The following is a 15,374-nucleotide window of genomic DNA, read 5'->3' on the forward strand; positions in this document are numbered from 1 at the left end:
AAACCGCAGTGCATCCCTGGGAAAGGACCGGCGGCCATCTTGGGAGAAGAATTTTATAAGTTCATCTTTCATCCCATCGGTGAGTAGCAAGCGGTTTAAAAACCGCTTTAAAATGCTATTTTATGCCAGGGGGGTGACAGGGGGAATGGGCTAATGTAAAATTTTGATGTTTGCCGCGAGACAACCCCTTTAAGTTTGGATGTGTGGATACCACATTCTTGAGTTCTCGACTTCTCATTAGGGGTGAGCCGTTGTCTTATTGATTTCATTAAACAGATCTAAAACTTCACTTCTGTTGGACTGGAATAGTCTAATATGGAATTTACTTTTCTTTTAAAATGCGATTCAGTCCACAGGGTACGAAGCCAACACATACACAGGCAGTATCTTCAGTGCATTCCTTCTAAAGGTGTCTTGTATTACCTCGGTGATAATTGCAGGGCACTGATTTGATGGAAGCTGAGCTCCAGAGATACTCTGGAGAGTTTTGTGGTTTACTGCTATTCGGGAACAGAGGTAGGATCCTAGGTAAGAACAGTGGGAAACTGTACTCTAAAAATACCCCCAATGTCTGAGAGTTGTACGTCAAAGGTCAATTACGTGGAGCTAAAATGCAGGAACATTGAAGTGCTCGCTATGATTTCAGCCCACTACTCCGATTACCTAAAGTGATTGATGTGAAACATGAATGATTGGATTCAGATGTGGCTGAAATACCACAATAGTTGTTGGATTTATTCATAAGAATTCAAGAAATGCCTCTGGACAGGAGGATGCTCAATTTTAGAATGGAAGCTGGGAAGGCATTTAGAGAGTGAAGGGACATAATCCCGAAATCATCATTTTGTAATTTATTTACATAATCAAAGAAAACGCTGACATCCCATTGTGAAGTCAACCGGGTATTTACTCGGTGCCAATGCACAAACTAAAGAAAGGGTGAAATGTCACAAAACCTACATGTGCTTAATGAAAAAAGTGGTTGAAGATAAAGGAAAATACTTGAATAGAAAACTTTTATAGAAAGACCGTTGTGGGGATATGGAAGGAGACGAGGGGGAGGGGATATACAGATTCTGCTTATGGGCTCTTAAAGAGGTTGGCTACCTTTTATATACAATAAACACAAGACCATGCCTGAGGTGTATATTGGCAGCTTATTAAAACATAGTGTTCAGTGCTCCCTTTTTTTTTTTTTTTTTTTTTTAAGCCACACCCTCTTGACATGCAAGACTTTTTGCTGGACAGTGCTCCCTGAAAATGGCTGCCAATGAGGGGCATGTGACACGACCGGAGATGCCCTTTGTGGAATTCAGCAGCGTGAAGTAAACCACGGATTGTTCTAAATGCCGCAGGAATACGCGCGGCCGGCTTCCATTTTAGTCAATAGAAGCCAACCATCACGCTTTACTTCTCCTGTAGCACAGTGGAAGCATAGCGTGAATGCGCATCATATGACACTGCCAGCACGTCATATGGCACTGCCGACGCGTCATGCACTGTACTACGCATGCGTGCCGGCGTGTCATGCATGAGGTCTTAGTCCTACCACAGAAGCTGCCCAGAGGGGGACACGAACCTTCCTATCACAGTTTCTGCTGATGATGATCACACAGGTATAATAGAGGAGATCACAGCTCATCCTCCTGACTGTATACTTATGGCCCGTTGCTTATTTAGGTGAATATAAAAGCTAATGCTAATTAAACTATCCCCTCAGCAGGCAGAAATGGTACAGCCTCAACTAATGCTGTGCTCATGCATCATGGGATAGATGTGAAAGTAAATCTTCGCCTCAAGATGTTGCCTGATAAGCATCAGACAGGAGGCTCCACAGCTTGTAAGTGGTTGGAAAAATATGTTTTCGCCAAAGTGGTCCTACGCAGAATTTTTATACCTATTTAGATTAGTTTTAATGATAGACAAGGGGTACAAAGTAAAGGAAATGGAACTAAAAATAACATAATTTTTTTTAAATTATTATTCTTACAGTTTGAACAGTATATTCAAAAATATGACAAACTAATAGCAAAGTCAACTGTAAAATCAGTTTGACAAACCTTTTGTAAGAGATGCATTCTGGGTGGTATTAATCATTTTTGGGTAATTTAACATAAGAAAAATATTTGTTTATGGTCCCGTTTTATAGTACAGGGGATAAAGCCAATAAATTCCTCAACGTGAATGTATGTTTCTGTGCTAAAGGAGCATTTAAACAGTTATTTCTGCAACCGCTAATGACCGACTGGTAAAATCAGGATGTTCTTACTGGGGGTAAAAAGTAAAATGTACAAAACGGGTAAAACTACAATAATGAATACTCACATAAGAGCAGGGAAATAAAGACTACTTTTTTTTTTGCTTTCGAGAGGTGGCCACTTTGATGTTGACTTTTCTAACTAGGCTTCTAATGAGACATTAGCCTGAAGCCATGCATTGTTTCTTACCGTTCTGCCTTGCTACACCTAGCAATATACAGGGTGAGCACACAAACAGTCTATTTCTTGAGTTTTATGTTGGAAGTTGAGGACTGTTTGTCTGCTCACTCTGTATCCCATAAACTGGAGGCTCTTTGACGACATCCAAATAAGCTGTATCTAACATAAAAGTACAATAATACAATAAGCTCGGTGTATCTCACCATTTTGGTTGGTGGCTATTCTACGCATATATCGCATAACTGACACCACAAAAAAACTTTTTCCGTGACCTGCAGAATTTCTTACCACACTTGTAGAAGTCTGAATACTTGGCTTTAATAAAACTCCTAAACAATGGTTTATGGAGGAGTTCTTGTTTTACATCAGGAATCAGAACCTAAAAAAAGTCCTTCCTTTTTAACTGATATTAAAGTCAATCTATTAATCCCATCATTTGGGGTAAATCCAAGCAGTTGTTAATCCTCCTAGGCTTTCAGTGGCCCATATTCCAACATCTGTTTTGGAAGCTTTCCCATTATTATGTCAGATTGGAGCAGCCACTAGAATACCAATTCCCTGTGTGTCATTGGCGATGTTAGATCTCCATTTCCTGTTACAATATCTATTAGTTCTAGAGTTCATCATTTCGGTAGGCTTTGATCTATCCGGGATTTAAAGTATTGTCTGCAGTTCTGGATCAGTTCCACTTATTTGGAAGTTGGATTCCCAAGCTTTTAGTTATTAATGTAATCTACAAGTCCACAAGAAGGCTTTCATGATGTGATGTTTAAACAGGACTGGCAGGAACTATAGAAGCATTTCACAGTCTGTACGGCCGCAGTACACCATTTATACAGATTGCAGAATATCTCAAGAAGCGCCCAGTTTAAGCTTTGGAACCCAATAAAGATTTTATTAGTCATTTCAATAATTTATTTTTTTAAGTAAAAAATGCTTTTCTCTACGTGAAGATTATCTACGGTAAATGTCCACCCCTGAACACCATTTAATTTGCCTAATTAGGTCAAAATTCTTCACTGATCAATTTCTTAAAGGGGTTGTCCCGCGCCGAAACGTTTTTTTTTTTTTTTTTCAATAGCCCCCCCCCCCCCCCCCCCCGTTCGGTGCGAGACAAACCCGATGCAGGGATAAAAAAAAAAAAAACGGGTAGTACTTACCTGAATCCCCGCGCTCCGGTGACTTCTTACTTACCTTGTGAAGATGGCCGCCGGGATCTTCACCCTCGGTGGACCGCAGGTCTTCTGTGCGGTCCATTGCCGATTCCAGCCTCCTGATTGGCTGGAATCGGCACACGTGACGGGGCAGAGCTACGAGGAGCCGCTCTCTGGCACGAGCGGCCCCATTCAGAAGAGAGAAGACCGGACTGCGTAAGCGCGTCTAATCGGGCGATTAGACGCTGAAGATTAGACGGCACCATGGAGACGGGGACGCCAGCAACGGAGCAGGTAAGTGAATAACTTCTGTATGGCTCATAATTAATGCACAATGTACATTACAAAGTGCATTAATATGGCCATACAGAAGTGTATACCCCCACTTGCTTTCGCGGGACAATCCCTTTAAGGGCTCCTGCAGATGAGTGTAGGTGTATAAATGCTCGCAAGAGCGTAACGTGATAGCGCTGCGAGGGGAGCGCTATCGCGTGCACTTCCGCACATTCTACTGTACTTTTCCACAGTGCTCTGCTCATTTACATTGGTGCTAGACACAGTTGTGCCATAACTGATCCGATTGAGCAGCCTAATTAGTCCCTGATGTCAGTTAACACCGCGGAATCGCACAGCCCTGGTGCGTAAATGCACTTAAAAATAGAGCATGTCGCGTAGATTTGGATGCGTGCGAAAATAGTGCAAAAATGCAGAATGGCAGTATATAAGTGAACCCATTGAGGGTTTGCACAAATGATTTTCCAAAAAAAGAAGCTTAGGGCAGAGAATGGGTCAAAATAACATACTAGGCAGTAATCAATGGTTAGAGGTCACGTGTAGTCACTCCGGTTCCAGAAGCTGCTGCAGCAGGCGCATGCTGGTCATCATTCACATGACCACTGCAGCCAATCACTGGCCTTGTGTTTCAGTCATGGACATCTGATTACTGAGGCCAGGGATTGGCTATAGAAGTCACATGAACAGCATGTGACTGCTGCAGAAGCTTTTCAGTCTAAAGCGGCTGTGCTGCATCGGTAGGATATCTAACCAGTGATTACTACATAGTTTTGGGGTTTTTTTTCTCATTCCCTGCGCTTAATCACTTTTTTGAAAGTCTCAGAGGAGACTAGAGGCAGCATACCCATATGTTCTTTATACAGAGAACTCAACAATGGCACAGTATGTGGTAAGCTCCCCCTAGTGTTGGCTGCAGGAAGTTGGCCAGTTATTTCCTAAATGAATGGAGCTCTGTATTGGAGAAATAAAACCTTGACCGATATGACCATACATTAGGAAATTCAATAGCACATATTTTGGACTTAAAAGCACAATTATTAAATATATAGACTCAGTTACGGATAATAATATGATCAACTGATAAGTCATTACATTTACAAACTTATGCTATACCACCGCTGGCGAAAAGACAGTCGAAATATATTTATGAAGGGCCCTAGAGCTTTTTACGACTCAAATGACCATTTTAGTTTCATACATCATCTGATGTGTGAAGATCTACCACCACTTTCCTCCAATCGTAGCTTCTGTTGACCATATCAGCTTTAAGCCATTGATGGTCAGTAGCGTACACTGTTTTCGTCAACAAGCAGGATTGTGGATTAGTTCTGCTTACAGGTATATCGCTCAGCATTATGCCCGTCTATATATGTGCCTCATTTTACCAACTCTAAACGTAAGTAAATCTTGGGTGGATTCATTTACTGATTAAATAGCTTCACAGTAGAGGGCGAGACATGTCAGAGGTAAAGGGGTTGTTCCGTTGTGAATGGCCTATCCTTAGGACAGGTCTTCAATAATAGATCAGGAGGAGTCCAATGCCGGGGATCCCCATTGATCAGCTGTTCAACAGTCTGGTGCTCTCATGCCTTAATTAATTGCTGCAGGAAGCAGACAGTTTCCACTACGGCTCGGTATTGCAGACCACGTTTCTAGTCATTTCAATGGGAGGTTGTCTTGCAATACCAAACCTGGCCACTGCAATGGGAACTGAGCTGCCTGCTTCCTGTACAAATAAGATCAGTGCACTAATGCACTGTCCCGGCGGACAGCTGATCAGCGGGGATCCCTGGCGGTAAACTCTTGCTGATCTGCTATTGATGACCCGTCGTAAGGATGGCTCATCAATAGTTCGCAACTGGACAACCCCTTTAATCTTGAAGCCACCATGAACACTTTCAGCTCCAGAAAACCATGATAAAGACCAACATGATGTATTAGTGCAGTACAATGTATTATGAAATGCTTCTGAGGGCTCCTCCTCATTGCCGGCCAGCAAAGATCTTAAAAATAACTGAATATTGGCCCTCACCTTCACACCATGTAAGCATAATTGGGAACGGAGCAGAAAGGGGAAAGAATGAATCTACCAAGCGGATCCTATCTGTATACGTGTTTTACCATTGTGTGCCTTAAAAACAAATATTTGTATCTCTTTTAGCACTGTATGTTAAATAAAAAGTATGTCTGATGGACAAATACATGATATGCACTTAGCTTGAGATATATATATCTTGTCTCTGAGCTCAACATGTAGTTCTTGCCTCCTCATGGCTCTAAAATTGGGAGCTGAGAGACCTTATATAGACAGGGGTGTGTCTTTTAAAATTATGTCCAATCAACTGAATTTACAACAAGTGGACTCAAACAAGGTGTGGAAACATTCCACCAAAACATTTGAATACTTGTGACAATGTAGAAAGGTTAGCTTTTCATAAAAAATTAAATAAATAAAATAATCCTAACATTTGGTTTTCACTTTTTCATTAGGAGATATTGAGTGCAGAATGCTAGGGAGGAAAAAATAGATTTCTTTTAAAATTTGCACAAGGCCACAAAATATAAAAGTAAATAATAAAGTAAGGGAAAAAAAGCTCTGAAGACTTTCTAAATGCATTGTATTTATGCACATACATATATTATAATATTTACACTTTTATGCACAGACTGTCATTTTTTTTTCCCCCGGAGCTAAAAATAGTTGGCATTTACCTCCATAGGGGTTTTACTTTACTTAAAGGGGTTGTCCTGCGAAAGCAAGTGGGTCTATACACTTCTGTATGGCCATATTAATGCACTTTGTAATGTACATTGTGCATTAATTATGAGCCATACAGAAGTTATCAGAAGTTATTCACTTACCTGTTCCGTTGCTAGCGTCCTCGTCTCCATGGTGCCGTCTAATTTTCAGCGTCTAATCGCCGGATTAGACGCGCTTGCGCAGTCCTGTCTTCTTCTTTTCTGAATGGGGCCGCTCGTGCCGGAGAGCGGCTCCTTGTAGCTCCGCCCCGTCACGTGCCGATTCCAGCCAATCAGGAGGCTGGAATCGGCAATGGACCGCACAGAAGACCTGCGGTCCACCGAGGGAGAAGATCCCGGCGGCCATCTTCACCAGGTAAGTAAGAAGTCACCGGAGCGCGGCGATTCAGGTAAGCACTGAATTACCTTGCTTCACCAAAATAAGACACACTCTTATATTCATTTTTACTCCAAAAGAGGCACCGTGTCTTATTTTTGGGGGGTGTCTAACAATACTCACCTAGTAGACGGCGTTCGGGGTCCCTCGTGCTTGTCTCTGGCGCTGTTGCAGGCTTCTGTGTACTCCTGAATGCCAACAGAACATTTCTTCCTGGTAGCGGGGCTTGAATACCCCGCCTCCAGCAAGCAATTGCTCTGATTGGTTAATCAAGCGCCACGTCAGCCAATCACAGCCATGACATCATTGAATGGCTGTGATTGGTTAATCAAGCGCCGGCTTTGATTGGCTGATGCAGCGCTCGATTTAGCGAATCAGAGCCATCGCTTGCTAGAGGGGGAGTATTCAAGCCCCGCTCTCCGGAAGAAATGCTCTGTTGGCAATCAGGACTACATGGAAGCCTGCAGCAGCACCGCAGCCCAGTGCGAGTGACCCGAAGACAGTCTGCTAGGTGAGTATTGCTTTTTTTTTCCATGTAGTGTAGCTAGGGCTTATTTTCAGGGAAGGGCTTATTATCAGGGAAATAGCTACATTTGTGTTCTTGTTTTTTTTTTTTTTTTTTGTTTGTTTTTTTCCAACCTTACTATATATGTAATAAACTTTGTTTTCACTACTAAGTCATTCCATGCTCTTTCTGTTTAGGCTATGCAAGTCAACCTGGGGACATTGTTCCATATACAAGAAAAGACACCCGCCAGGATTTTCATATCGAAATCTTTACATGCGTCTGGATGAAGGAAGTTTAACTTTTAATGCTAACTCACAAGAGGTAAAAAAAGATTGCATCACTGCAAAGATCTTTCCAGGATAGCGTGAATTGCTGTATTTGAGATATTTACTGGGCTGGTGTGCTCTTGCACGGAGCTGTTTTTTTCAGGATACGAATAGCTCCTTTCGCACTGCAGTAGCCCGGCTTGCTATTGCAGATAAAGTTCTCCTTTGTTTCAATGTGAGCTTTGCCTGTAATACCAAGTTGGGCCACTACAATGGGAACAGTGCTGTCTTCTTCCTACTGTATTCAGTTTGCTGCACAAGCACACTGACATCTGATCAACAGGGTTCCCAGGTGGTGAACCTACTACTGATAACCTATCCTGAAGATAAGCCATCAGTAGTTTAAAACTGGACAATCCCTTTAACTTTTCAGACGTAAATCATATAAATGTATTAAAAATTGGGCAAACATGTTGAAGATGTTGCATTCCATGTACATTGGGGTGCATATACCTGCAAATAGGTTGTCTCACATAGAGACCCTCACCCCGAATTTTGGAGTCAGAGAAGGGATCTGCTAGGCATCCGTAGATCCCATAGAACGCCACACACCAAAGTGTGCTAATACTGATATGTACAATATGTATCTTAAAGGGCTTTTCTGGGACCATTCTCACTATTCACCAATATTTAAACAATGTAAAGCTTTATGCACTGCCTAATCAAGTAGTCAACATTATTGATAGTTGGAAACCTTTACCCACACATAACATTTGAATTAATACGTGAGACTTTTATAAATATATAGTCTGTAAAGATTAAGACCACCTCCTTATAGGGGCTTTCTGCCAATATGTGAAATTGTGGCTTATCAGAAGCACATAGAAGCCAATGTAAATCATAATTACTATTAGGCCTTTTTGACCACCTGGCCTGTTGGAGAACATGTGGCCAAAATTAGGTTGTGTTTTTTTTATTTAATGTTTTTGTATTTTTTTTTTTTTTTGTTTTTTGTTTTTTTTCTTTAAAATCATCTAACATCCTGCTAGGTAAGATTCTAACTGTAAGATCGTTGGGGGCTCCAACTACAGGGGGGAGGAGTTGTAGTCAAACATCAGCTCCATATTAGATGAGTAAAGACGTGTGGAGCAAACCCAAAGGTGCCTAAAAGAATTAGTTCAGGGAACTGAATCTGGCCCTTTTATTGTGAATAACCGGAGACGGAAGTGGTGATGGCGGTGCTGCCAACAAGGTTGCATGCGTCATCCAGGTGGGAGGGCATAGCGCAAACAAGCGACTTGGAGAACAACTGGTGTGATGCGCAACCTCCCGATAGAAGAATGTGTCTGACAGACTCAAGCATGTGTAGATGATTCTTCTATTATAGATTGTGAAGTACCAACAATAAAACACGTTTCGAGGGTCAAGGCCTCTTTATCAGGTAAGCTAGGGGTATATGCAGAGGAAGCAGTAGTGGGTTTATATAATGGTTCCAAGAGTGGAATGGTATATAAAAGACACCAACGTGACGGGGTGCAGTTCCGGTTGGGAGAGCACTCGGCAGGAAGAAGGCTGGAGGCACTGCAACTCTTCACGTTGGTGCCATTTTGGATACTGCCCCACTGAGGAACCATTGTATAAACCCACTACTGCTTCCTCTGTATACTCCAGCTTAGCTGATGAAGAGCCCTCGTGCCTCAAAACACATGTTATTGTTTTAAGTCTTTAATAAAAGAATCATCTGCACATACTTGCGTTTGTGAGACACATTCTTCTATTCATTTGTTTTCATAGTAGCTCCGTTTTATACAAATCTTTGAAAGATACAGAAATAAATTTAACTTACTCACAAGTAGGAAAACCACATGAGGCTATACCCAGATTCGGCAGACCTTGCATTGCAAATCCACAGCAAGATTTGTTTGTTACATTCCACATTTGCCGAGGATTCCCACTCCGGATTACACTCCGGATAGCCCCGGATTACACTCCTTCTACATTGAAAGTGGTGAAATCCATGAAGTGTCTCTAACAGAATGAACACACATGCCGTACTTTTTAAAAGTATACGTGGTTTTCTGTGGGAGAAAATCTCATCCAAGCTTTGTATTGTAACCCACTGCAGATATCACCTGCCCATATCTACAGGTGAAATCCAAAGCAAACCTCACCTGTGTGGATACACCCTAAGGAATGGTTTTTTTTACTTTTCTTTTTGATGTCATAAACCTTGCCATTTCTTCTAAGTTTGTTTGTTTTTGTTCTTTTTCTTATTGTTACCTTTTAGGGAATTGAATATTTTTTATCCAGGGGTATACTTGATGACTCACCAAAGGAAATAGCAAAATTCATCTTCTGTACCAGAACTCTCAACTGGAAAAAACTGAGGATATATCTAGATGAAAGGTAATAATTTGGTCAGAATTCATTTTGAGAAGCCCACTTGTATGTTCACACTGTTTAAAATTCTGCACATGACTGTTTTGTTTTATTATTTTAGCCTGTAGTGCCTTTTTTTCCCCCTCCACATTGTATTAGGACAGGAGTCCTAAAAGCAGAGCTCATGTTCATGCTTGGACTACGGGACAGGGATCTCCCCTGCTTATAAAAATGTGTGGTAGAAAAGTACTTTTATTGTAAATGCTAATTCTCTGCCTTGAAAAATGTTTTTTAACCCTTAATGACGCGGCCCCTTTTTTTCCCATTTTCGTTTTTTCCTCCCCCCTTAAAAAAAAAATATCCTAACTTCTTTATTTATCCATCGACGTCGCTGTATGAAGGCTTGTTTTTTGCGGGACAAGTTGTATTTTTCAGTGCTGCGATTTAAAGTACCATATAATGGGGGAAAAAAATGGACATTCCACCATCTTTTAGTGAGTCTTGTTTCTACGGCACTCAAATAGCAACAAACTTGACATGATAACTTTATTCTATGGGTCAGTATGATTGCTACGATACCAAACTTGTATAATTTTTTTTTTTTTACTGTACTACTTTTTTTTCTTTTTTCTAAGATATTACATTTTTTTTTCAATTATTTTCTGCGGTCATCTTGTGCGCACAATAACTTTTTAATGTTGACGTAGTTAGGCAAGGGTTCGTATTTTGCGGGATGTCCTGTAGTTTCCATTAGTACCAATTCAGAATACATACGACTTTTTGATTGCTTTTTATTGCGTTGTTTTCTGGGAGACAGGGTGACTGAAAGTGCGTTTCGGGTGTTTTCTTTTTCTTTTTTTTTTTTTTTTTTGGGCGACATTCACTGTGCAGGGTAAATAATGTGCTACTTTGATAGATTGGACTTTTACAGACGCGGCGATACCAAATGCATATTTTTATTTTATGATTTACATCTTTTAATTATAGATATGGCAAAAGGGGGTGATTTAAACTTTTTTATAACTTTTTTACAATTAAAAAAACTTTATTCATCTTTTTTTAACTTTACTTTAAAGTCCCCATGGGGGACTACAACATGTGATGCTTTGATCGCTCCTGCAGTATGACGTAATGCCACAGCATTATGTCATACTGAAATTTGACAGGCAGTCTATCAAGCCACCCCACGGGATAGCTTGATAGGCAGTCTGCTAAGGCAGCCCTGGGGCCTTTCAGTAGGCCCTCGGCTGCCATGACACCTGCACGGCTCCCCCGATCTCACCGTGGTAGGGGACGTTCAGGTGATTTAAATGCCGCTGTCAGAACTGACAGCGGCATTTAAAGGGTTAATATCCGTGATCGGCTGAATAGCCAATAGCGGCTATTGCTCGCAAGTGTCAGCTATAATCTATGCTGGGAACTCCCCACTCCCAAGAAACTTGAATGTAGGAGAGCCTGCACACCAGGTATGAGTCTTTTTGTAAAGAAGGTAAACTCAATGCTCAATGCAAAAGACAGATAATTGCATCTTTTATACCTGCAGGGACTTTTTAGGAAATGTGTGTATTGATCCTGCACACTGGCGAGAGCGATATCGGGCTGTGATTCACGACTCGATATCGCCCTCGCAAGCCTTCTTAAATCCCCTGGATGCAAAGCGTTTTCACATGGAAACAGCCTCACATCCCTGTGGGGGTTCACCTCATTGCCACCGCTGTCACAGCAGCGGCAGGAGATTGCGATGTACTCTTACTGTTTTCATCTAAGCCGGCGCTGCTGCCGCCGGCCCCATTGAGAGCGTGTGGAAATCCCTGGATGTGAGGCTGTCGCAAAAAGAAAGGAGAGGCTGCGATTTATTATTTATTTCCACGCAGCATTCCTGCCGTATACTTGAACTTCAATAAACAAACTAAATTCACGTAGTTTTCTCTTTCTAGGAGAGATGTATTGGATGAACTTGTGACATTGCACAACTTCAGCAATCAGTTTCTACCAAATGCACTGAGAGAGTTTTTCCGGCACATACACGCTCCAGAAGAACGAGGGGAATACCTGGAAACTCTCATTACTAAATTTTCACACCGATTTTGTGCTTGCAACCCTACACTAGCACGAGACCTTGGTCTTAGCCCCGGTAAGGCTGGAGAAAGAAACCGCAATTCTCAAACTGATGTTTGTTTTTTGTTTTTTTGTATTGTAGATGTTTGTCATAAGATAAAGAATTGTGAACTATTCATGTTCATAAAAGGATAACGTGTATTCCATGGTTCATAGAGATACTGCCTCTTGAAGCATCAAAGGAAGAGCTATAAGAGATATCTCTGTTGTTGTAACGGGGTTAATCATTGTAGGTTCTGCCAAATAATGACCTCTGGTTGTCTGACCTTGAGATTCCCACAATCCTGAGAGGGGTCTTAACTCTCATTCACAAAGTGTAGTTGAGTTTTTCATTATGCGTGGGTCTAAAAGTGACTTATTCTCTGAATTTTGGGGTCCCAGTGGTTAGACCCCCACTGATAAATGTTTTATGAGGGCGCATTTACTTGTAGTGGAAATGGTGCGTATTTTCTGCATGAATTTCCATACCACAAAAGTGTCAAAATTCACACTATTGATACAGATCTGCAGCAAAATTCACCCCTTCAATTGAAAGGGTAAAATCTGCTATGGACCTGCATCAAAAACCACAGCAAATGGTGGCGATCCGCAGCATGTGAACAGACAATCAATAGGTAAATAAATGTGTGGACCGAGGACCCCTCACTGCGGTCCCCGGTGGCATCTCCTGTTTCCCGGCTACCTTCAGTAGCCGGGAGACAGGAAATTTTAAATCTCCCACGACGATCCGCTCTTGTGCGCATGCGCCGCCATTTTACCTTTGGCGCGCATGCGCAGAAGAGGGCGGAGGGTCTGTTCCGGGCCGGATCAGCGGGGAGCAGCGAGCCGGACTTTGGTAAGCATTTTCAGCTCCCCTCATGGAAGCGTTCCGTGAGGGGAGCTGAAATTCCAACTTTTAAAAAACTTTTATTTACGTGGATACCGGCGATCGCGTTACCGAGGGGAGGGGGTCCTTGCAGCCCAGGATGACAGCTCCATGCTGTCGGCTACCTGCGGGCGCCGACAGCATGGAGCTGTCACGTCCAGAGCCCACGTGGCTTTATTCTCTGCAGGACACATGTTTTTACGTCCTCAGAGAATAAAGACCACTTGGGCAGGACGTAAAAACACTATGGGCTGGTCGTTAAGGGGAATGTGTCATTAATTTTTTTAAATAAAGTTTTATGTTAAACATATCTTTTTTTTTTGTTTTTGCTTAGGCTTCACCATATTTCATATAACTATCTCTATTTAAAAAGAATAATCTTGAAATGTTGCATTTTACACTCAGCGTGTATATACGCAAGAGCGATCGAATGCATAACATAAGACAAAAATACTAGTTCAGTAATCCTGAACTAAGGGTAATTTTACACAGGATCGCTGCATGTAAGGGGTTAAGAAGTGGGATCGCTGTTCTCACCGATTTCCCCCCCCCCCCCCCCCCGTTGCTGCAGGCAGTCGGCTCTGCTGCAGGATTGAGCAGGTTCACTTTAAGCCTGCGCCATCCACGAGGCGTACGTCTACGTTCTGTTGCGTTAACTAACATGCTACCAGGACATAAACTTATTTTCTGTGGCGTTAAGGGTTGATGACTAATGTCAAACTTCTCGTCATGGGGTTTTTTGCCAATAAAATAAAAACCCTCCAGAAAAAATGTTGATACCCTCAATGTTCTATACATTCCACTTGTCTATAGATAGTCAATCACTTTACATGTAGATGATAGTTAAGAAAGCAAGGACAAACAATGCCATGGATCAAACTACAGTGTTGCCAATAGATGTTAGTCGGGGTAGGACATAAAAGCAGCTTGATTGGTTGAAAAGGGAGGCGTTCTCCTACAATATTGTTGCAAAGCTCCCATAATTAGCATTTTTACAGTCCTGTATATCTCATAGGTGATCATTTGTATATGCCTATTTCTATTAATGCATGTTTTCCATCTGTTTTAGATGCCGTGTACGTACTGTGCTACTCTTTGATTCTGCTTTCCATCGATCTGGCCAGTCCGCATGTGAAGAACAAAATGTCAAAAAGAGAGTTCATCAGAAACACACGGCGTGCTGCTCAAAATATTAGTGAAGAATTTGTAGGCCACCTTTATGACAACATTTACCTTGTTGGCCATGTTGCTGTGTAGGACCTTAGTCTCTAGGTATCAAGACATTGGTCCACTACTACCACTGCTTTCCCAAGCGTTGACCCAGTTGACAAATATGGGGTTACGATAGTGCTGGTCATTCTAACCTCTGTCTACAATCTAATGATGTGTTCTGTCATTTCTTAGCAATCTACCTTGGGTAGCTGAAAAATTGTTGGAGGATATATATTTTTTTTAATGAATAGACTTGTTATCATGTCTTGCACATAACCGTGCCATTAGACTGACCTAGCCATTTATGACTGTTAAACTGACATTACAATGTAGGCCTTCTTCAGGGTTTGGTTCTAAACACTAGATTTTGTTTTGGAACGCATTTACCAATGCATTTTTTTTTAATATCTTGTAATTTGTACATACTAAACTAAAGAGATTTATAATCATAATATAAATATTAAATATGTAAAGTATTTTAACTAAAGCTCTCGTCTTTGTTGGTTTTTTTTTTTACCGTTTTATTAATGATGCTAGAATTTTTGCATGTTCAGTATTTTGAGGAAAGCATAAAGTACATGACAGTTTTCCTTTAACTGTGAGCCGAGTAGTAACAGACATGTTGATTTCAGTGGTTTGTCACTTACGGGGTAATGTGCAATGGTTTTTAAGAACTTACAGCTTGGTTCTGCAGCAAGAGATGAGTCCAGTTTATTCATGAGGACCTACTAGCCCCATCTACCTCCCATGATTGGTTCTTCATATGCAGTATAATAGTTAGAAGGCTCTCATTCAGTGCAGATGGACAGGGCTAGTAAACTGGACTCAACTCTTGGTGGGAGAGGCAGAAACCTTGAGAAACAAGCTGTAAGTTCTTAAAAACCGCTAGTTTACCCAATAAGAAACACACCGCTGAAGTCAGCATGTCTGTCACCACTTTAGTCTTCCCTCAGTGAGGGCAGCATAAAGTACATGACCAATTCCGTTTAAAGGAATACGAAACA

The 15,374-nt window shown here is 41.5% G+C and overlaps 1 protein-coding gene across 3 annotated transcripts in view; it reads left to right on the plus strand.

Annotated features, from left to right (window-relative positions):
- FBXO8 (F-box protein 8) overlaps window positions 1–14,857 on the plus strand; it is a 43,493-nt gene extending 28,636 nt beyond the window's left edge. For all 3 annotated transcript variants that reach the window (XM_066573520.1, XM_066573522.1, XM_066573521.1), the window contains 4 exons: window positions 7,725–7,851; window positions 10,084–10,202; window positions 12,113–12,309; window positions 14,228–14,857. In XM_066573520.1, the coding sequence (XP_066429617.1) occupies window positions 7,725–7,851; window positions 10,084–10,202; window positions 12,113–12,309; window positions 14,228–14,415 (631 nt within the window). In that variant the 3' untranslated portion in view covers window positions 14,416–14,857. The remainder of the gene's footprint in view (window positions 1–7,724; window positions 7,852–10,083; window positions 10,203–12,112; window positions 12,310–14,227) is intronic.
- Window positions 14,858–15,374: the final 517 nt, after the last annotated feature.

This window comes from Eleutherodactylus coqui, chromosome 7, assembly GCF_035609145.1.
Source record: "Eleutherodactylus coqui strain aEleCoq1 chromosome 7, aEleCoq1.hap1, whole genome shotgun sequence".
NCBI classification, from domain to species: Eukaryota; Metazoa; Chordata; class Amphibia; order Anura; family Eleutherodactylidae; genus Eleutherodactylus; species Eleutherodactylus coqui.